We start from the raw sequence: 23,512 nt of genomic DNA, 5'->3' as shown, positions 1-23,512 counted from the left end.
AGTAGTGTTTAGAAGCTGTCGTTAAGCAGGTACTGCACTAACAGCTGGAGTGAATAGGGGGCTCTATCAGCTCCTTGGCGACACGAGCAAAGAAGAAGAAACACCACACCATATTTTCAGACATCCTAACAGCCAGGTTCTTATCTGCACCACACAAAACTGCAAATATAAAAACTGAAAAATTACCGTCTGAGGCCCGTTATTTTCTGTGGAATTTGAAACCATCTTTATCAGCGAGTTCCAAGAGGGGTCAGCAGCATGAGGCCCATTAAATATCGGGCCTCCGGTACCATCTGTGATGGGGGCTACAGGAGGAATCATTGCATTCCCATACACAGAAAAAGGCATACCCTTGGGGGAGGAAAAAGCAAGAATCAGTACGCGTCCATAAACACTGCTCCTACTGCACATACAGATTGACAAAAGGGGATTCGCGTTAAAGAAATCCCCTGTGTTAAAGCAGCGGTGAAACGCCTCAGTTTAATAAAAACCTTTCTGTGCATATCTCTATCACATCGGGACAAGTGATTTTTTATTACGGCTAGGCTTCTGCAATACTGGGAGGGCCAGTTAGCGTTTTCACTTAGGGACGCTCAGCCGCACAGTGAACGATACCTCCTCATTGCTCATCTGCCTCACGCACCGACACGGAAATCGAGCCGTACCGCACGAATCGGCTGCGGGAAGGTCCTTACCCCGACTTTTGGGAAGTCCATGTATCCTGCAGGAACGGGCTGATGGAATGTACCGGAAGGCGTTACGATTCCCGTGCTGTCTCTCTCCATGGCTTGGTGCGAGAACACCCCTGGATCAGACATGGGCCTGTGGATCATGTGGCTCCCCATTCCGCTGTGACACCAGTCCACTTTATCTAACGAGGCAGAAGACACGGCAACAGCATTATACTGACACCCGCTCATGGCCCGTTTTCCCGCCCCAAAGCCTGCACACCGTAACGGTTCTAAAAACGGTGTTTCCTCAGCTCGCAGTTCCCAACCATCTGCCCACGTGAAGACTTGGGTGCACGTGGGATGGAGAGCAGCAGCAATGGCACCTGCACGTAGCGTCACTCCACGGCGGGAGCCCCGAGCCAGTGCAAGGAGTTTTGTACAGATATACGCAACCCAAGCGTCACCTCCGCAGTCTTCCTTCATTGGAAAGGGCAAGCTGGCATTTGTGCTCACTCCTCCTCCTCCTCCTCAAGCCTAAATTCCCTGCATGTTTGGTGCTGCAAAAGGGCTATGGACGCTATGAAGACTATTTGCTCCAGCTCATTACCATTCTTTCATGAATTATTTAATGAACTAAGAGACAGAGAAGTACTTTTGAAAAGCCAAACCAGAAAATGACCAGCTGGAGACGTGTGCTCATGTTCTAATTATATGAATTCATCAGAGGCAGCTTGGTATTCTTACTACAGTTCAAGCCTCAGACATCCAGAAAGCCAATTTTTCCAGACAAACCTAAGGAAAGTATATTTGGAGGGGCGGAGAAGGAATACAGAAACATTTCTGAAGCCATCCTAATACTCAACAAGAGAAGAGCCAATCCCATTCTGAATTGAAAATCAAAATGTTGAAGTAGGTGAACGAAGTTGGAGGCAGGCAGCCTTCCAGAAGCACAGGCAGACATGAAGGGCAACTATAAAAGGCAACTTTTACACCTAGACAATGCAAATAAAAATACTCAGTTTCTAAAGCCTTAATGATGAATAGCCTCTTGCTATTCCACTAGTGAAGTTAAAAAAAAAAGGTTTGGATACATCCTATCCATTTTGTATTTGGGGAAAAAAACTCAGGACAGTATACTCATCGCACACAAAGCATGTGTACTGTCTATTAAAACCTTCGGCTGTTTGGACTCCTCAGTCAAGTTACTGTCAGCAACTGAAGTTTTTAATGAATTCTGAAATCTTGAATTCTATGTGACTACAGGAGAGCAGAGAGCCTAGCGCTGGTAAAATACCAATAGCGTGACTGGAAAGAACAAAGAAAATGCAAATGTGGAATACTACCAATTCATAAAAAGGTAAATAGCACCATCCTCAGCACTAAAATCTCCATCTTTTCTACAAATCCAAGTTAAATATTAACTCCTATTGTACAAAATCACCTGCTTATCAACAAAGAAAATATACAGTTATCATCTCGAGACATCTTCATTTCCCTTCTTTCTAAATCAAATGATCCTCACTCCGTTCATCCCTGTAAACTCCGTTCATCCCTGCGGCCTCATTTTCCCCATTTTTTTGCTTCGAGTAACCAATCTTCACAGCCATGGCGTTTCAGAGCCCCTGCAGGTTACCGAGACCTTGTCAAAACACAATCAAGCGGACAGGAGGGCAAACCCAAGTCCCTGCTCCAGCTCCTTCGGAAAGAGCACTTCTACATTTTGAAGCACTCGCTTCTGCAGCGTCCTGCGGCCCCAAACACACGTTAGGAAAACACAGTATTGCGGCCGATCGCAAGCGCGGGGACATCCGTTAACACTGCGTACCTTGACTGCCACCTATGCCTTCGAAGGACCAGATCCCACTGTGTCCCACTGGCGCAGCTAAGTTGCTCCCGATCACAGATGGAGTAGAGGTTCCAGTTTGCCTAATGCGTGCAGACCGTTCAGTCCCAATCGGAACAGGAACTTTTCTGTCCTGAGAAACGTTACTGGGTTTTTCTGATCCCAAGGACACCGCTGAAGGGGTGGGAGATGGCGCTCTTACTCCAGAAGACACCGACTGAGCAGGAGATTCTGCAAGAGAAGCAACAAGAGCACTTAGTCATGGCAGCTAGATCCTCTCCAGTCTTGAATATCAAGCCGTACAAACAAGTCAAAGTGGGCAGTTTGCTAATGCCACACTCGCACAGCAAACACTTCAGGATCCTTTCAACACTTTTACTTTCAGATCAGAGAGACATTCACCATCCATTTAGTGTCTTAGATGAAACAATTACCATGCCCTGACAGCTCAGCTACTGGACATACACCGCATCCGACCGCAGCACCCTGTTCAGAATCTTAACGAGGCATTACTGGGGATCAGCAACAGAGGGTGTGAGGATTTTACCCAGGAGTATGGCTGAAATAAACCATTGTTGCTGTTGAGTTTGTTTCTTCTTGTCTTTCTTTGTTTTAATCCTGATTTGTTCTCTGTGGGGTTTTTCTGTGGGTTTTGTTTGTTGTTATTTTTGCCAGTGAAACAGACCAACTTCTTCCCTAGACAAGCCAGCACTCAACAGTTTATTTGTTTTCTGTCCAAAAAAACTCCACTACATAGCCGAAACTGCAGGGGCCAAACGTGGAGGACGGTACCAGAACTCACCCTAAGTATTTTCTGCAATGCATTAGACTGTTCTGAGAACATCCAAAAGAACTAAGCAATCATCACTGTCGAGCTAGCTTTATTAGAACATCGTTACATGATTCACACAACTCACACTTGGAATTTTACCGTCACAAACCAACACCCCCCCCCCCGACCTTTTCTTTGCGACATTTTCTTTGTTAACATCGTATACGTTAACAGGCCAAAGTTAACTGCAGCGAGAATAAGGAACTCAGCAACAGCATGACCTCAGCTGCTGAAAAATACACGCTAGAAATCAGAACTTTAACAAGAAAATTTCATCTCAAAATCTGCGACTGCATGGAGGATTAAAAAAAAAATAATCTGCTAAACCCCTGAACACAACTAGAAAAGCCTACCTAAAAGAGGCAGCGCACAAGGCCACTTAATTAGCACAGTAGCTTCGGAACCCGTTTCCCACTGACTAGGACTCACCGTTTGATGCTGATGAACATGGAGGCAATAAACTAAGCGGGGAAAAATGCTGTCTGTTAAAATTAGCAGCGGCAGGTGCTCCGCCAAGAGGTGTCCCAGGCGCGTAGATCTGACCTCCCGACAGGTTGGAGGCAAAGTTACCCAGGTGCGTAGAAGAAGGTGTTACAGAAGCATACGGTGAATCCATACTGACGATACCTGTGAGAGAAATGGGTACAAGTAACAACCCGTACTCCGACAGCTCTGCGAAGAGGTCGCCCGTATCGTGGCAATAACCGAGGCAGAAGGAAAACTTTTATCTCTGCGATCGTTGCGGGGTGGGCGCGTTGCGATTTTCCAGAGAGACTCGCGAGCCTTAAGCTTCGTAGTCTGCAAGCCTGGACAGCACGTGGCAGCTGTGCTGCATACCTAAATGGGGAATGATTCTCTTATCACACACATACCTTGAATGCAAATAACTTAAGGGAATATAATACATCTTCTGACATACACCGGAAAAGTAACCGAGCATTTTATTCACCGCTAATTTCAATTTTGTAGGTTTGGAAAGTATGATTTTGCACCAAGAACGCTCTCCATGCATTTCTTGTTTTACAGAACGATGTCTATATACACCACGACCAACACTGAAGCAGGTTTTTCCAACCCAGGGATACATTTTCACACTTGCTTAGGAAAATGGTATTTTATGAAAGCCAAATGGCACCAATTAGCCAGGGTATTCAAAGGACAAGAATTACTATCCCCTTAATATTCTCTTCAATGAAGGAAGGGAAAAATAAAATCGCAGGATCTAAGTTTCAAAAACTACTATGGAAGGTTGTTACTACCCAACTGCTGTGGCCCTCGCATTTTTGTCCTACTCATAAAGCACATGACAAGAGATTTAAACGTGTAGTTTTAGTTAGAAAAATAATTCCCTTGCGCAGCGACAGGCAGAGGAATAAAGCAGCACAGCACCTGCCCCCTCTGCATCATCCACGAGCAGGATCCAGCCTCCAGTTTCTGGGAAATTATCGAGGCTCTGGGGGGCTGCCTGCCGATGAAGGAAGGGAACGCTCCCTGACTCGGCAGACGCCCCAAGTTCGCGTGCCGCGACAAAAATGACAGAGAGCACTTCAAAAGCTACTCAAAGCCACGATATTCACAAAATAGGAAAAAACTGGGTGTCGTATCTCTCGATTGATAAACAAAGCTACATAAACAACTCACAGGCCCTACCAGAACAGGCACAGATGGTGCCAACTGCGCGTGCGCTTTCTGGAAGCTCCAGACAGGTTCTGTGTCAAGCCCTCGGCCTCTGTTTGCCCGGAAGGCTAAACATCTCCCTACAAAGTTCAGAAAAAGTCAAGGAAATCAAGGGTTTTTTTAAAGAGAAGATCCCTCTTATTACAAGTTCATGTCGAAACACAATTTTTTTTTTATCTTCCTAACACGGTGGAGATGATGCATGTTTTTCCGCAGTCCCGGGACAAGCGGCAAGTTTATCACAAATTAAAATAGTTATTACCTGGTAGCAGGGAAACAACAAAGTGTTTTATTATCTGGGCTACCATAGAAGAGTACAGTAGAACAGCAAAAAGAATGCCTCAGCTCAACTTTTATCAAGTTCATCAGCTGCGAACTAGTTACTCGATTCGACAGGTGGCACTTAAAAGGAACACCAACTCAACTTGGCTTACAGAAACAGCCATCGACTCCCTGACAGCGCCCTGCAGGACAGAGCGCAGGGCAGAGCGCGATTTACTAGGAACGCCCACAAAAGCAGAGGCAGAAAGAATCACACGTTCAAAGTAAGAACGCGCAGGGGTTATCAGCTAAGTTCGTTAGTAAGGTATGGACGCAAAATACAGGCTTACCTGAGGGACTTGGAGCTGGCCTCTGTAACGGCGGCCTGAAACCTGGGGCTTTGGAAGTATCAGACTGATGTAAAGGATCTGAATTTGGCAAAAATGAAGACTTTCCTGACAGCATAGATTCTGGTGTTGTCTGCGATGAAACGACGGAACCACCCCAGAAGGCATGAGCAGACGTCGGACTGTTTTCAAACAACGTACTAAAGGGCCCAAACGGTAAAGTAGCACTGAAGTTGTTACCCATGGACTTGGTTGCTGGATGGGCCGAATTCGGAGAAGCACTTTGTGTACTTAAGGTAGAAGGAAGCTGCACTGAAGAAGGAACGCTGTGGGGCCTTTTGATGTGATTAACGTTGAGGACCGCCACGGAAGAATTTTGCGCAGGAGCTGGATTCTTATGGACGCTACCGGTTCCGTGGACAGGCGGTCTGATGGCCGGGGTTTCCATCTTAGCCGCAGGCTGAGAAGACCCCAATGACGTTTGCGACATGGGATAGGTCATCGGGGCATTTGTTGGGCCTGCCACAGGAGCAGATGAGCTCGTCACTGCCAGATTTGGAGGCACAACCATTCGAGGATCTGGTGCGGGAACCTGAGGTTGCTGAAGAGGGGGTCTTGCCTCTTGCAGGGGAGCTCCCGGAGGCTGCTGATGAGTGGGGTGCACAGATGAGCTGCCGGCACCAGAACCGGGCTGCCTACCGCTGGTCGAGCTGCTCGTTTCCACCGCCGGCGGACTACCCGCTTCTGGATCAGACGAAGGTGCACCTTTATTGGGAGAGGTCGCCGCGCAGTCGGAAGGACTGCTTCTGGAAACGCCCGCTGGCTGCGCAGGAGGAGAAGGAGATGAGGGGGAAGATGCAGGGTAGTGTTCTTTGGCAGTAGGAACTGGATACGTGGCGTTCGTAGGCGCCGTGCTCGTGTTGCTCGCCGTGGTCGTCACCGTGGTCGTCGTGGCGTTGGATGTCTTCACGACCGTGACGAAGAGCTGTCTTCTGACCGAAGGTGAACTTGGACTGCCGTTCGCAGAAGAACCAGGCACAGTAGAAGCCACGGAAGTTGTTGTAGCTGTTGGGCTAGCCGTCAAAGAACTTGCTGAATTCACCTGAGAACCGCTGCTGTTCTGACTGTTATGGCGAGGCACCATGTGAGGTTTCGGCGAGTTGGTAGCTCTTGCAGGGCTCAAGGGCCGAACGGGAAACGGACCCCATGTGGACTGGGCCGGTGGGAAAGTACCTCCAAAGTGTGTCATGGGCAACCGAGGCGGACGGATTTGCTGGAAAGTCTGAGCAGCGAGTAAAGCGTGTGCAAACTGTGGAGGAGGATATGCTAATGGAAGAGAAACTTGGAAACCAGGCCGCACATTATTCACTGGGTTCTTAATGGTTTTGTGAGTGGATGCTGAAGATATTGCAGGCACGGTGAGTGCGGAGGCGGTCTGAGATGTTGACGAAGCAGCTACGGTGGTCACTTTGATGCCCACGAGAGAGCTGTTAGCAGCTGTAGTGGTGGCCGGTGCTGATGACCCTATTTTGGAGTTTGCAGCTGAACTTTTCAAACGGTTCTTTGGAATCAGTTCATCTATTTCCTTATCGGGATCCTTAATCAGAGCATTGATCAACTGCGTGGCCTGTCTCGTTGATTCTGTGCCACCCCTATAAAAAGGAAGGGAAAAGGGAAAGTGCATCTAAAGCCTTTAGATGCATCGTAGCAAAGTACCTCCAACACTTGATCCAGCCCGTCCTCTGTCATGCGAAGACAGACAGGAAAATAACCCTCTCTGAAGACTGAACTTGGCACGTTCTTGCTGCTGACAATTATTTAAGAACCTCAAGTTGAAAGCTCAAACTCCAAAAAACCTCAAATGGCTAAAACATTTACTTCCCTAAGTGCATCTACATATTAAGCCACGTCTAAACAAGTCTCAACACAGAATCCTAACGTTTACCCTCCACCTCAAGTCGTCTTCTGCACAAACACGATGGCACCAATTGGTGGCTGTTCTCGGTTCTCCCACCCCATTCGTCTCCCCTGCCTCAAAGAACTGACTGTCTCAAAGGGATCTTGCAAGGGACAACCAGGTCAAGCCTTTTCATGTTTCTATACCAATTCAAATTCTATTCAAAACAGTTCTACATTTAAAAGTACCCACAGGAAGAAGCAAAAGAAGCAGCCTGCTTACCTGATCGTTATTATTCTATCTCCAGTTTTGTCCTTCTGTTTGTCAATGTCAATGTGCGCTCCCGTGCACTCACGTATCGCATTGATGTTACATCCTCCTCTGCCAATGACTCTGGAAATGACAGTTGACGGAACAGAAACCTTCTTGGATCTATACAAAAAAAGAAACAATATTAGGTGGGAAACGTTTCCGTGGCATGAAGCGGTGGGCAGGTTGGTCAAAACAGCGTTATAATTCATGATTCAACTACGCAGCAGTCATTTTGTGAAATCTATCAGGTCATTCGGTAACCCCAGAGAGGGCTACATCGGATAAAACATTCTGAAAAAGGACATCAACAAGGGAAATGTTTTGCTTACCTTCTCACAACTTCCTTCCACCCTTCTTCCCTTTTCTGACCACGTTTAGGGCTCGCAATGGTTAGCTTTCCATTTGGAGAAGAAAGGGGAGAAGGACCAGACTTTGTGCAAGTAGACAGGGAATTACTCGTCACTTCGCTAATAACTTCAGACAACCTTTAAAAGAAATTACACGCTGTCATTATGCAAACAAAATAATTAAAAAAAAAAAAAGGAAGGATGACTTGACTTGCACCCATTCTCCAGCCCCGCCAACCCATTATTCTCTTTTAGCACGAAAGCACTGTATTATTAACAAGTTGCTCGAGTCGAGACGCTTACATCTCAAAATACCCCAACAATTCTTTAATTCCAGATCCACGATGACAGTTCTTGCTTCAGAACCTACCGCTAAGTTCCAGTTCATACCGCAACAACGTTTATACTCCTTATACACGCTACGGCAAGGACACACTGCCTCATCCGCTTCCTAGCAGCTGATTTAAGAAGGCAAGTCCACCAAGACAAGGGCAACAGCCACCTTAAAGCGCCGTACACCGTCACAGCAACTTACTTTATGGATGACTTGCCGGTAACTGCTTTCCTCTCATCCTTTGGACAAGTGACAAGCACCGATGGTTGCTTTTTGTTGCTCTGCGTGTTAGTAACAGCTGTAGAAGAATGATTGTCACTTTTGTGGCTGCTGTTGCTATTGCTGCTTTCGTCGCTGCAGCTGGAAATCCTCATATTGTCACTATCGCCACTCTCACTGGTACTGCTGCTCTTAGATTCACCGTTCACTTTTTCTGGCTGGCTATAGGAAATTGGGAGTTGATCATCAAATATTATCTGAACATTATCAGGGGTTACTTTGTTTTTCCTGTTTTTCCTTTTGGAGCTTGTTGTGGTGATGGTATTATTCCTCTTCCCGTGGGAGCCTGCTAATGTTGTCCAAGTTGCAGATATACCGATGGTGGTCGTAGTGGTAGCGCTGGGAGGCTCCATTGGGACCTCCGGATCATCTGGCAGAAGAGGGAGAACACAGTACCAACTTAGCTGGCTTGAGGAAGCTTCTGCGGACAAACTATTACACACGTCGTACCCCGGAGCCTCTCCCCTTGTTTGTGCTCACGCATATAGAATTTCGTTCTTTTCTTGGAACAAATGCAGTAGCGATTTAACAAATGCCAAGTTGAATTCAGGCGCGGAGAGACAGATGCAAGCAACATGGGGACATGAACCAGCATATGAAACACCACGAAAAAAATTGTCAGGCCCTCCCTTTCTTTCAGCGTGTCAGAGGGAAGCAACAATCAGTGAGAAGCATTTCTCAGCACGCTACGTGAAACTCGCTGCCATAAGGTACAAAGGAGCCCGGGTTGGATGGGTAAGAAGAGAATGATACCTATCGGGCATCTCCATATTGGCGGTTTTTTCACCTAATCGTTATTGTCGCTCCGTTTGTAGAGCTAAACAAAATAATTGACCTGGTTTTAAGTATTGGGACCTGGAAGAAAAGAAAACCCAAGCCAATACCAACCCCACGGTAAAGTTAACCTGTAACTCGCTGGCAGCAGTTCCCTGCCACAGAAGGACACCAGTAAAGCCATCACACTGATCTACGGGCTTAATGGCAAAGGTAAACAAAAGGAAAGCTCAAGCGGGTCATAAGAAATCTTGGATTCAAGTTCTGACAAGAAAAGCCATTTTTAATACTAGGAATAAAATCAAGGCCCTATTTCCCAAGTAAGGCAAATAGTGTAAATCACCTTCAGCTTTTAGCTTCTCTTTCTCCTGAGCAGCTTGAAGTTCAAAATTCTCTTTATTTTTTGCTTCTATTTCTTCTAGTTTTCGTCTTTGCTCTTCTTTTTTCTTCCTCCTTTTCTCCTTTCTTTTCTCTCTTTTGGCAGCCAAAGCCAGCCTCCTGCTTTCTTCTCTTAGCTGCAAGTCAAGCACATGGCACGGCGTTACAAGCTGTCCCATGCATTTCAAGAAATGCAAAGGCTTTCTGTTTCCTAGGCAGCTGAACTCGCATTTTAGACTAACGTATTTACAAAATCGAAACTGAATTCTCCATGGTCCATATTTTTACCTAATTACTTCTTCCAAACAGACTGGTCGCTCATGTTAGCAGAAGGTTAGTGTAGAAGCAGAGGACAGACACCATATCAACTTCAGCCAGAGTTTTCCAAAACACATTTTCAAGATTCTTTGCGTAACCTTGCGTGTCTCAGCAGTCTAAACAACACCCGTCTCCCTTGCAAAGATTACAACACAAAACATGCTTCAATACAAAGCATGCGCTCATTAGACACTACACTCGTATTTCCATTTTTCCATTACATTTTTACTACAGTACCTGGATTTCTAGTAACATTATTAGTATTTTCTTTCACGTTTAAGACAGAAACGGGGTTTAGACCTAAAATCCATACTACTGTGACTGGAAAATGCCCATCTATCATGCACTGGGCAAAAAAACCAGACTCAAAAATCCTTGTCCCGGTACAATATTACTCCAGAGGAAATATTTATATTGGGATTTCTTGATCCAATTTCTCTGAATAATAGTCCAAGCAAAGTTCAAAGATTACCTGAGCAACCAGATGCTCAGCTCTAGACACTCCAATTACGGTCATTACACATACTCCTATACTTTAATATATACTTTCGCTGATGTTATAATCTTGAATGAACACGAAATTGCAATTTTATCAAATAAATATTCACAACTCCAAACTCTTTCAACTTGCCTTCTCCAAGTCCAGTTCCTCTAAAAGAATGCTTGCGTTCTTGTTGGCCTCAGCAGCCTGTCTATCTTTGGCTTGAACGATTGATTCCATACACAGGTGGCACTTCTTCAGCATCTCCTAAAACGATAAAGTACATCAGCCATCTGTTTGAAAAAGGAACAGCGTACTATCTCAAGCTTACGCTGGTAATTTACTAACCGCTGCATTACTCCCACAGCAGTAGTTGAAGGGAGAATTTTAACTTCCCTCCAGCAAGCTCCTCTTCATGCCCAAGCTTGCAAACCGATATTCCGCTCACAGGTGTGACGTGCAAGCAATAGCCTACGTCTCAGCGTGCTATAAAGGTACAGAGACAGTTCATACCTACGCCCATTATCGAGACTTAAAAATTTAATGAAATAAAAGGCTAAGGGTCCACAAGGTGAAGCAACTGCAAAAATAAAAATACATCATCAAGCAAGGGGGTTTTTTTGTCTTTTTTTTTTTTTTTTTTTTGACACCTGAGCAGTAGGTGAGTATTACAGCACTGCAGTACTCCTCAAAGCTAGACTAGCTGCGTAGCAGTGAAGAAGTTTAAACGCACACGGTGCCTAACGTCACGGAAGTCGACAATGGGTCACAGCCACCGCAATAAAACACATAGCGATTTACACGTTAGCAACTCTTCAGCCTCAACGTGCTCATCACCACTTGATGCCCAGAAAGAAGAGAACTCAATTGCAGCGCAGTGAGCAGTGAAAAGACAGAAGCATTACAACCGTATTTCTACACCGGGTGTAGTTCTTGTTTCTCTCACTACAAAAATAAGGTTTTGCGCTGTTCAGCTGGACTGAAGAAGAAGCAAACAAAACCGACCCTCCTCAGGGAAGAGCAGTAGTTCACTGAACATGCTGCAAGAAACCACTTGACTGTCCATAGTGTTGCCTATCTTCTTTTCGGCGCAACGTAATGTCGTCTAACTTCTTTTCGGTACAACCTTTTTTTTTTTTTTTTAAAGCCAAGATTGTCAATCTTCATACTTAAGCTCACACACAGTCTTCATTCTGCTACCTCCACCCCAGTGCAAAAGCCTTCATAAATTCAGCACAAACTTACTCAACAGGGAGGAATGCAGAGCAGAGCGAGATCATGATTGGGAGAACACTTGAAAATAAGCAGGGATAATAAATAACACCACCTGTACTACTGTTCGCACAGCACTAAGGCACACAACATTACCGTGGCCCCCTGTTCCCATTTTTTGCAATTTTTTTCTCAAAAATTCCAACAGGACTCATCGTGCGGCTGAAGTCTGGTGTGCCAGGAAGCTAAAGGCCATCCGTAACACCGACTCTAGAGCTGAGTCACAGCGCCGTTCCTTCTCATATATTTTCATTTCTCACATTCTTACCTTATCAGTAATTGTTGCTATGTATCTCATGCATTCCGAGTCTGATGGAAACTGGTTTACTTCTTTCACTAGGTAGCGCACCACTTTTACGTGACCCTGAAAAAGAAATTTCCAAGGTGACATTTTCTATCGGGCCAGGTGCTCCTGCTTTGCTGAGAAACACTTTTGTCCAAGCACTCATTGCAAAATATTTGTTTTCAACTCCTTCAAACGATGCTCTCGACACTTACTTTTATTTAAAATCTTTATCACTTCCTAAACTTTTGAGGGATGTTCCTCCACATTTATGACGGAAGAGAAGGCGAGCAATTACGGTACCTGTTGTCGAGCTGCCCTCGCTCCAGCCGTACTTGCACATACTTCTGCCTTTGTTTTGGCAGTTTTCAAACGCCCAGCTCTGGCAACTCCACTTGCAGACTCCTACAGTGATTTGCAACTTTCCAAGTACTGCAGCACTTGGACGGCGCTCCCTTGCTAGCGACAATTCTCTCTAGAGTCAAATAGGGCTAAACTGCACTTTTTTTGGCAAGAGCGCTCATCCTGTCTGGCCTAAGAAACCCATCCGAGTTCCTCTCCCGTTCTGTCACACGCTCCCCTCCTCTGCACAACTACTCTGCCATTGTCACCTCCTAACAGACCCGCGAGAACCAGCCTCAGTTAAGTGCCTACAAATCCAATTCCTACTAGAACCTAAACACGGACATTATACAGGTGACACACATACCTGTTTTTGAAGACTCGATGCCAAGTATTAGAATTAGCTGATATATTTTTAAGTATGTTTTTTCTGCCAGCTACCTTCTATTTCCAACAACTGTGCAGGGATGATCCAGACAATAGAAGCTAAGACCAAAGCTGAGCTTCATACTCTACCTTTCGAAAGGCTGCCATCAGCGGAGTTATTTTCCTGTTATCAGCAGCATCCACATCAGCCCCAGCTTGAACTAGCAGTTGGACAACATCCAGATGCCCTCCGTTCGCTGCCAGCCACAGCGGAGTGTTCCCCTTCTTGTTGCGCACGTCAATGTGAGCTCCCCTGCAAAAACAAAACACGTCCAACCAAAACAACAGGGTAAAAACGCATATGGAATTTTACATCAAACCTACGCGTTCACAGACGGCTTTGGTTTCCAAAACCGTGTTTTTCTTTCTTCTGATGCCGTCAAGCCTTCAACTCAGCCCCAAAGCATTTTTAATGCTCTAAATCATGCTGTTTGTCAGCTGCCCCTGAAGCTTCCCTAATTACTTCATTAGCTCCCACCCATCAGTGCACTGTACCCTTCATTAGCTGAACTCGGAACAACTTCCGACATTTCAAGTGCAAGCCGACCACCAGTGCTACTACTTCGAAAACGAGATATCCAAAAGCTACCCAGGAAACATAATTACACTGAAAGCATGTCGTGACCAATCTAAAAGAAAAGAAATCATCAAGACGTATTTTTTGTGCGCACCCTCTGTTGTTTAGGGACTTAACGCTACCATCTCAAATGGCCGTGTGTCACGATTGTGAGCACCACATACGTAAATTTTACAAGAAATTGTTTATTCCTAACAGTCGTGATTCAGTGAGACAGGAAAAACTCAGTCCATTTGGGCAAAAGCAAGCAGTCTACCAGCAGAGAGAACTTTGTTTGATCAATAAATGAAAATACATAGCAACCGTCAGACACAGCATCTTTCCCATTTCCTACCCTGTCGTGTACATTGGGAAATACCAGTGTATAGTGGCAAAAATTAGTCTAAGTAAGGCCGTATTCAAGATGTTTTTCTTCAAGCGGCACACTCGCCAGTACCGTACCTGCTAATGAGAAGCTCACAGAATTTGTAGTGCCCTTTGTCTGCCGCAATGGTTAAAGCTGTATCTCTCGAGGAAGGTACCGGAGGAGCGTTTACATCCGCGCCTTTGTCCAGCAGAACTCTGCCCACCTCTGCATATCCACCAGAAGCTGCTTCCATTAACGGCGTCAGGCCAGTCTAAGACAAGCAAGCAAAACCCCAAGCTGTTAGTTGGGTGTCGGAGGCGATTTTTGTCACTTGAGCACCAGGATTTATTTCAGCTTCCAGCGATATATTTCTAGCTCTGGTGTACGGATTCCAATTGTTACCTGGCCAATTTCCTAACAGCTTAGCACCATTCTGAAGGCGAGCTCATCTTCAGCCAGCTGGAGAAGAGCTTTCACTGAGCAGCACAGTGCCCAGTAGCCCTCTGCGGCTGCCCAGCACCAAGGCTTCAGAGCCCACTGCTGGCAGTTCCTCAAAACTAACCCACCCAACCTCGAACGGGTGACAATCATCAGCATTAAGACCCATCAAGTGCCCATGTTATCGTACGGACGATGCAAATCACGTTTCCTACCTTCGTTACGAGATGCTACGTAGCAACACCCAGAAAGCACCTGGCTAGGCCAAGGGGACATCTAACTTGAGCAGCAAGAATACCTAGCAGCTATCAGACCGTGCAGGTCCTCTTGAGCTTCTCCGCGGCAGCCACGAAGGACGGTGGCAAAGGAGAACAGAATGCCACACTTGTGGCAGGTCTCTTTTTCCTTCCCCTCAATATTCCAGCCAGTTTCCTAGCGAAGAGCCTTCCCTCCCATTTAAAGAGTCAAGGTCCACTGACGCTCTCGAGCACCCACATCCCTCTTCAATTCTGCATCGCCACCGGGGATATAAGCAGCTCAGAGACAAGAGATGAGTCCACGAGCAGACCTAGACCACGATTCTAACTACTTTTTCAATACATTAAATCCTTCTATTTTTATTAAGTGACCAGATTGTGATTCTCATGCTTGAAGAAAATTAATTAAGGCTTGAGAAGAAACACTTGGCTTTAGACCAACTGCCTTAACCCCTAAAATACTAGCTTCTAAGCGCAGCCGTTATTTTTCTTCGCAATATACCGTTCGGTTCGGTCAACCAAACTAGAGCAGTCAACTTGCACGAAAGGCAAAAAAATCATCGGATGACCACAGAGAGCGGTAACTAACACGTATCTTTTTTCAGAAACTTACTCAGCGATTCACTCCTTACCTTAGCTCTATGTTCCACGTTAGCTTTGCGATCAAGCAGCAGGCTAACCACTTCAGTTCTCCCTTGGAAACAAGCCAGGGTCAGGGCCGTATTCCTGTTGGTCTCTATCTGGGCATTGATATCAGAGCCCATGTCCAGTAACAGCTTGACAGCAGCAGTGTGCCCATTCATGGCTGCCAACATTAAGGGAGAAATGCCCAATTTGCTACCAGTTCTGAAAGAGAAAAACAAAAAAAAAGCCCCACTCTTTAAATCATAACCACATTTCTGAGATGACTTGAACAAAACTAGCAAAGGCAGAGTACTTATCCAAGACTAAAAATCAGCTACACAGCAACTAGTACTGAAACTACAAGAGGCTCTCCATAGTAGCACTGCTTAGGCCAAATAGCTCTACTTAAGAGGTACTACGCATGCTACCTTTTATTTGCTGTTAAGTTTTAAGGCATCTCTTACGAGGAGCCTAACTTTTGCTTGGATTTTTCACTTGGCTTGTGCAGGACACAGCTGAGCTATTTTCTACCTCCCAATGGATGCAAAGGCGTTACACACGTGTGCATGCACGCAGAAAGAGCTTTCCTTAAACTACACAGGGAAAACAAAGGGATAAACAAACACGCACACCGTCTTCACGTAACCCAGAACTAATCTCAACCCAGCAGGCCAACCAGAGCAAAAAGAAAGATTTCTGTCTTGGACAAAGAAGATTGATCGTACGATATAGGAAAGAAGTTAACAAAATACACAGAGGGAGATGAAGTTAAAAGAGCATTAGAAATGCACAGCCAAACCCTTTCATTTGTAACTTAAGGAGAAAGAAGCCCACTACAAATTAAACAATACATTGGTTGTGATCACCTAAGAATAGTAAGATTTTGCTCGTCACAGTTGTCAAGTTATCCTTCCGGAAAGGGTGAAAACTCAGAACACTACAAAAACCGTGAAAGAAGGGGTGAAAAGGGAACTTGCCTGGAATTTATTTCTGCCCCAGCATTTAGCAGAATCTTGATAATGTTCACGTAGCCACCAGAAGCGGCGAGGCTTAAAGGTGTGTAATCAGAAACATTCCTGTGCTCTTTGTTTGCCCCTCGAGCTAGCAGCAACTCCACCACCTGCAGTGTTTTAAGAAATAACATCTGGTTTTCTCCTGAACTTGCAAGTCTTTCCAGGACAAATGTTTCTGAAGCCTACATATACCATTGACATCTTCCAACAGTAAGAAAGCAGTTTTACTCAGTTGCTTCTCTATACCCCTTGCCTCCGTGCACAGATGAGGCTGCACTACATTGCCAAAGCCACTGTAAAACTTCCTTTAAAAATCAATCATGATTGCTCATTAGTGGGCTTAAACCATTCATACCAAATTGTATAGCGTAGCAAGAAAAAATTGAGGTCTTTTTATAATTGTTTCAGCCTTCTTTAAAGACTGCCAATACCAGAGATTCAGTTCGAATGCGGCATACAAAGTACTCTTGCTTTTTGTCCTCTCCCATTTTAATGCTAAGTTCACTATCAAGTTAAAGACTCATCCTCAACGGAACCTGCGGAGCAACCGAGAAAGCACTTGCATGCTCTTATCTGACGTTCTCTATTTACAGCACTACATCGACCCCCGTGTAGATTGCACACAGAAATCTCATGCAAGAGCGGTTACAAAAATATATATTTGCGTCCCTGACTTCTCTCCATACGTTAACAAAACCACCACGAGTACTTCTTACATTATTCGTTCCTTACGGACTCACTTACAACGCAAACAATTTGCAGCTTCGCGCATTCTATGTGCAGCTTACATTCTGTAACGAAGTTTCTGCAGAAGACTTGACAGGAAGCGCAACTGTCTACCAACGTAAAATCAAAATGAACGCTGAGGTGCAAACCCACTGTGTCATCTCCAGTGCAATGTTTTGTTTGCTCCACTTTCAGCTTTTAGGCATAAAATATGTTCAGATTAGACCGGCACAACTGAAGCCGAGGGCTTTCCAATCCAAATGCTTTCCCGTGAAATCACAGGACAAACCTACTGCCAAATACAAAAACTGGGGCGGGAGGGCATCCTGCCATCATCTCTTTTGCCCAAAGCCCAGCGTTCTCCCGTCTTGTTTCCCAAAGCAGATGGGAGAGAACACGATGCGCTCCTCCAGGAAATACGGCTTGAGAAGCAGCGCTCCATCAAATCTCTACAAAGAGAAGCGTAAATTGACCTGCGCTCTCTGAGGCTGCTGGCCACAAAGGCCGCTGTGCCCAGCCAGCACGTCGGTGTCCCTGCAGCTAACCCCCCAGGGTCTGAGATCTTCCGACGGCACTGAAACAGGCCGCTAGAGCTACAGGCTTGCAGTAAGGTTTGCGTCTAGGCAAGTAATCACCTTTTAAGTGCCACAGTATCGCTGTTAAACACAAACTGCGCAAGTGGGAGAGGTGTCTTCAACCTCATTACCCTCCCGATGGCCACAGGGAAAGGTGATTCCGCACCAGCTGACACAGCTTCCATCGTGGATTTTGCAATCCACGTAGTAGAAGCATCAGAATTATACACAACCATTAGGAAAAAAATCAAAACACAGATTTCATAATTAAGTCACAGAATACACTGTTTGACATAACATTAAAAACCCCTTCCCCTAATATTTACTTTTGATCAATCGTTTCAAAAATTTTTTGCGTGTTTTTAGTCAAAGACCCTGGAGTCACCCACAGTACTCCGATATCCTACGGCCTGTCCTGAATCCATAAGCAAACCCTCTCCGCTCGTACAGGGAGCTGAATCGTGTCTAACTCCAGCTCCTCAACAGGAACACTCATCCCATTCGCTTTCCTATCTACATCTCGTTATGCTGGAAAAAGCCCCATAATGAGCCACTAATCATTACAGTCGTGAAGCCATCTCCACAGCACTGGTCCACCTCACAAAAGGAGAAAAAGCAATCTATACGAGACACACTGCAATATATCTTAGAAAGCACAAAGCTCTCCGCATTTTCTTTTTACAACACAACAATCCGTAACAGGATGGTGAATGAAGCTACTGTAACTTGTCTGGAAGACTGCTTTAGCGTACTGACTCAATACGTAATCTACACATTGCTTTTGAAGACTCGAGTTATACTTCACCTCTTGTCTCCCTCCCGAACAAGCCAAAGACAAGGGCGTGTCCTTGGTTCTCTCAGACTGGGCTTCAATATCAGCTCCGTTATCCAGTAAGATTTCAACAACACCCACGTGGCCGGCTGTAGCAGCCAAAATAAGCGGAGTAAAGCCTGAAACAAAAAAAGAAGTTTTCAGAGTCCACATTCATAGCTTAAGTGACCAAAGTTACGCCATCAGAGAAGCAAGCCTAAAAGCCTCACATGAAGACCATGCTTGTTGTGCATTTACTTGGCATGCCAGACCGGCAAACCAGAGAGGGTCTGCATTGTCGTGGCGAGATGATACCTACCTTTCTTGTCCCTGTGTTCAATGTTAGCTCCTCTCTCCAGCAGTGTTTGTACTAGTTCTTCGTGGCCACCAGCACAAGCAAGTGTCAATGCTGTGTCATGATTGCTCTCAGTCTGAAAGAAACAGACATGGTATATACAAGATAAATATTGCCTTTTTCAAGTACAACCTCTGTTTTATCACCTATTAGCCCAAGCACAGCCACACCTGTGACAACATAAAAAGCTTCCTGTAAGCTTAAGACATGTCTACCGATGATCTCACAGTTTCTTTTGTGTTCAAGTTCGTAACAGGATCTTACTTCTCAAGCCAGCTCCGTTGGGAGATGGGAGAACAACTCCTGGCAAGAACCGAGATCCCATCTGCGCTTTGCTAACTAGACCGACTTCTGTATAGCTGCTTGCCTGTGACCTTTGATGGTATAAATGAAGGTAAGAATTCAATCTTTAATTCTTAACCCTCCAGTTAAACCGACGGGGGAAAAATTCCCCATCTCAGCACTGCTGTTGCTAAAGCCTCTGAACACTACAAGTCAGCTATTGAGCGCCCACAAATCGCAGTAATTGAAAAGAACAAAACAAGATAACGTGCGCAAAAGTCTTCGAGCTTACGCTCTGCTTTCAAGTTTTTGCCCCTGTCAGAGCACTCTTATACCATCCCCAAGCAAGCATGTCCAGTGGTAGATAGCTCTTGGTACCAGCAGAGAGCCCACGTCAACCTTGATTCTGCCTATTAAACACTTGCAATCAAACAATGTGCATTTTGTTTCTCAGTGTTGGCACCATCCTATTTGAAAGGGCAACCAACAACCTGAGGACGGCTGGCACCGTGTGCTACAGCACAGGGCTGCCTACAACGCCATCTCTCTCTCTCCTTAAACAACAAACACCAAAACAAGGTAAACACCCAAACCTCACACACACACTTCCAAGCTACTAAGAGAACTTGGTTTTACTTTACTATGACCCAGGGTCGCTGGAAACTTAGCGTAACGTTGTTCTGCACCGGTGCCTACAGCTAACAAGGAGGCCAGACGAGTTATGGCAAGAGCTCCTGGACACAGCGACAGCAGATACCGAGCCAAGTGCCACAGGCAGCTCAAGCAGCCCAGGCGGCTTTTCCAGAGGTTTCTCTCCCTCTCTCCACAACCGTCTGACACCTCTTCTCTTCTCCACACTGCCCACATCTTAGCCACGTTAAGCACGGTCTAGAGCTACGCATATACGTATGCTAGTTAGTATACGCATGCTTATTTTTTTTGGTTGACCAGCTAGCTGCAAGTCAACACAGAGTAGCCCTTTTCCAAATTACCCTTCATACAGAAATGCCTTTTCCTTAGTGGCAATAACACCTGGTACTATTTCCTCGTTAAAAAAATTTGCATAAATTATTGGTTTCAGTACTTTTGTACTTCTGTCAAGCCAGGCGATCACCGGCCAAGAACTTCAAGCACAACCGGAAAAAATCAGCGTGCAACATTTCAAGGTTTGTTTTTGTCTTAGGCTATCAGGCCAAAAAAAGATTTAATTTCTCTCAGAAGACAACTTCCCTGTTTTTCATAACCACTCCAATAAAGAGATTCGAAATACAAATGTTTAGTCATTCAGAGACCACCTCTTTTGTTCAGCGAGACCACAGCGGAAAGCGGGTTGCAACTCTCAGGGAGCTGTACAGGCTTTGTAAAAACAGCCAATCAAGCCTCCAGAACCCAATTCCGTACACAACAGAGCTGTTTGCTCTGGTTGCGTTACTCAGGCCGCAGAGGCAGAGCAGCTCCCCGCGCCTGTGCTGCGGAGGCAATTGCAGGCTTACCTGAGCATCGATATCTATAGCAGGGTAGATTGGTAGCATGGCCGAAGGAGAAATGATGGGACTCGGAGTTGGCGTCTGCGGTTGGGAAACAGAAGTTGCAATGCTGTGGGTAGGAGTGTTTGACATTGCAGATGCTCTTCCGCTCACTGCTGTTGAACAGAACAATTACACTTAGTAAAAGCAAAACACTGGACTTCAACAGTTTCACGTGACAATCGATGGACAGTGGGACAGAACTCCCACCTACAGACACGACTCCCCAAAAACTTTGCTTTCTACAAATACATATTTTCCACACATTTAACCCAATCTTTGAACCTTTAACTCTTTCAATTTAACAACTATGAAAAAAGTTATTTGTTTTCAATCAAGGAAATAGGTAAATATCAGATTGGCATCTTTTCTAGAAGCCCACCACACACAAAAAAAAAGTATTTATTATTATTACTATTTTTCTTAAACCAAAGATCTTCCCTACAACAAGCCAGCCGTTATTTAGCCCAGGAGTTCCGTACCTTTAGAAGCCGGACTGCAGAACATGTCCAATCAGTGGGTATCTATGCAATTTTTCTTAAAACAGTGCACAGAATCTCATATAACAGTCTGTCCAACCGTCACCCCCCACCCACCGGCCCCCATAAACATAACAAAAAGCAACAGTGCTCGCGTCAGGAGGCTCACATGGCACAATTTGTTGAAACCAGAGAAGAGGAAGCTTCTCAACAGCCATTTTGCAGCAACTGTGGTCAAGGTTGTTAGGATAAGCAAAAGGCAATACCATTTTACAGACGATGACAGTGTATCAACATAACACAAAGTAGCACCGACTGCCACGCTTCCCTGAAATTCAGTTCATACGTATCACATTGAAATGTACAGAGCAAACTGCAATCTAAAACAGCCTTTGGGGCAAAACTCCCATTTTGTTACTTTTGGGGTTTGTTGGTTCTCCCCGTAAAACAACTCAGTGTTTTTCCCCTGCCTTTTCTCCAGTACTTCTACAGGTCTTTGTCAGGCGTGACCAGCCAAGGGGAAAGCAAAGTACTGTACAATTCTCCCATCAAGTTGACAAAAGCACCTTCAAGCGCAAGACCAAGGAAATGCAGTTTCCACACACTGTCAGTGTTCATACAGTACGAACGTACACCACCGTGTTACCTTCCGGAACATCAAATAATGCCCCTTTATCCCCAAGTTTTCACATCCTGTCCATTTTTCAAACGGGTTTAATAATCAGCCGTGTCCCTAACTGCCAACCTTTGGTAATTAGCTCCTGCATTTCATTTGAAGTGGTAAGTTTTTCAACATACACCACAAAAGTTGTATCCTAACATGCCATTCTGTTGTTTTTCATCCATTACCAAGTTCATTCCTGGACTTCCCAAGAAGCTAATAAACGTCACTGAGAGAAACAAAGAACCTCCAACTTGTAACACAGAAAGCACGAGTAACCTTATATTTAAGGGTAAATCCCGATTCAAACTCCCTTGACCTTTGTATTACATTGCCTTTTGAAAACTTTTCTCATGAGACAAATCACGCTAGGTAGGGATTAAAAGAAACAGACAGAAGCTAATCCAAAATATTCGGACATAAGGTCAAAACCTACGGCCTAAGCGAGTTCTGTACAGAGGAGAACTCAACAAAGATCGTGTGGAGCATCTCATTTAAACGCGTCCCATTCCGTATTCTGACTGTAAACTAGAGATATAACCTAAAACCACCGCTTCAAATTGGTTTCATACAGCAAGATAAGAAGTTGCCCGTTTCCGCTTCTGCTCCCCTCTTCACATACACAGTCGTAACAAGTAATTTGGAAAAACTAACGTATTTACCTTCGTTCCATAAGTTCAAAGAAGCAGTTAAAGCAGCATCAAACAGCAATGGAATGACAAGGATCATGATCCTTGACTCTCAGATCTAGTCCAAACAAACCCGATCAAGATGGTAAAATAGACCGGGAACTAACCGAATATGCATCAATCGGATGATAGAAAAGCAGGCTCATCAAATAATCTGCATGTGAAAGAGGTTAACCCTGCTACAGAAGCAGATGTATTTTAAACACTTGCTAAGAATTACTGCTGTAGTCCCAATATAGGGGAGGCTGGGGAGCGTCTCCTCTAACACAGGAGGCACTATTAAAGCTCTTAGACTTTAAAAAAAAATAATAATAAAAAAAAATATATATATAAAAATCAAGGTAGTTAGGAGGGTCTCAAGTCAGTAAAGTCTTTTTTTTTAATACCAAAGATGTTGCCATGGGGGGGGGGGGAGAAAACCACCACAAACAACAAAATACCCAACAAAAACGAAGAGACACGTTTAAAATTCAGCACCCCTCTTTCCAGGGGGAAGCAAGCCTTTATTGTACAACCCACAGATCAATGCTTTTAGGTATGCCAGCAGAGGAGAATATGCATGCTGACTTACCACTCTCATATTAAATGTATTCCAAGTGTGCTCCAGCAGTAATTCACCAACAAATATAGTTTATATGCCTACAGCATTTCACTGAGACAAGATATTAATTTTTATGGGTAATGACTTTGACGATATTTATTTCAACATCACCTGTACGGAGTTCAAATTTGTAATGAACAAGCCAAGGGCAATAAGCAGATTCTTCATGGTGTCCAAACCAACATATTAAAGAGTTTTCAATAAGCCAAAAGGTTTTCACAACGGTCTTGAGTAGTGAAAAGAGTAACCAACTAGCTTGATCATCAAATCTAAATGCACCAACAGCCAAAGGTTTACCTTTCCCCTCTGACTCTCCATCTACTCTAACGGACCAGTGGCAAAACTTAACTAAAAGTCTGTACTTCAACATTAAAATATCATTACTTCATGCCTGGGATAACAAAGTCGTCTAAGCTAGGTCATTATTAGAAAATTTTAGTATGTACGTGCCTTGGTACGCGACCAGCTACCAGTCTTC

General features: G+C 44.8%; 1 protein-coding gene across 2 annotated transcripts in view; it reads right to left on the bottom strand.

The window, feature by feature from the left end:
* Positions 1-23,512, bottom strand: part of ANKRD17 (ankyrin repeat domain 17) — a 92,256-nt gene that overhangs the window by 1,906 nt on the left and 66,838 nt on the right. For both annotated transcript variants that reach the window (XM_075750839.1, XM_075750840.1), the window contains 18 exons: positions 20,572-20,720; positions 18,761-18,872; positions 18,436-18,581; positions 16,294-16,436; positions 15,325-15,538; positions 14,093-14,268; positions 13,165-13,327; positions 12,292-12,387; positions 10,902-11,018; positions 9,918-10,089; positions 8,723-9,170; positions 8,170-8,325; positions 7,811-7,960; positions 5,635-7,283; positions 3,776-3,973; positions 2,497-2,745; positions 696-871; positions 187-351 (listed from right to left, as the gene is read on the bottom strand). In XM_075750839.1, coding sequence (XP_075606954.1) covers positions 187-351; positions 696-871; positions 2,497-2,745; positions 3,776-3,973; positions 5,635-7,283; positions 7,811-7,960; positions 8,170-8,325; positions 8,723-9,170; positions 9,918-10,089; positions 10,902-11,018; positions 12,292-12,387; positions 13,165-13,327; positions 14,093-14,268; positions 15,325-15,538; positions 16,294-16,436; positions 18,436-18,581; positions 18,761-18,872; positions 20,572-20,720 — 4,679 coding nt within the window. The remainder of the gene's footprint in view (positions 1-186; positions 352-695; positions 872-2,496; positions 2,746-3,775; positions 3,974-5,634; positions 7,284-7,810; positions 7,961-8,169; positions 8,326-8,722; positions 9,171-9,917; positions 10,090-10,901; positions 11,019-12,291; positions 12,388-13,164; positions 13,328-14,092; positions 14,269-15,324; positions 15,539-16,293; positions 16,437-18,435; positions 18,582-18,760; positions 18,873-20,571; positions 20,721-23,512) is intronic.

This window comes from Balearica regulorum, chromosome 4 (assembly GCF_011004875.1).
Source record: "Balearica regulorum gibbericeps isolate bBalReg1 chromosome 4, bBalReg1.pri, whole genome shotgun sequence".
NCBI classification, from domain to species: domain Eukaryota; kingdom Metazoa; phylum Chordata; class Aves; order Gruiformes; family Gruidae; genus Balearica; species Balearica regulorum.
The sequence above is the reverse complement of the archived record's forward strand: the minus strand, read 5'-3'. Positions and strand labels throughout refer to the sequence as shown.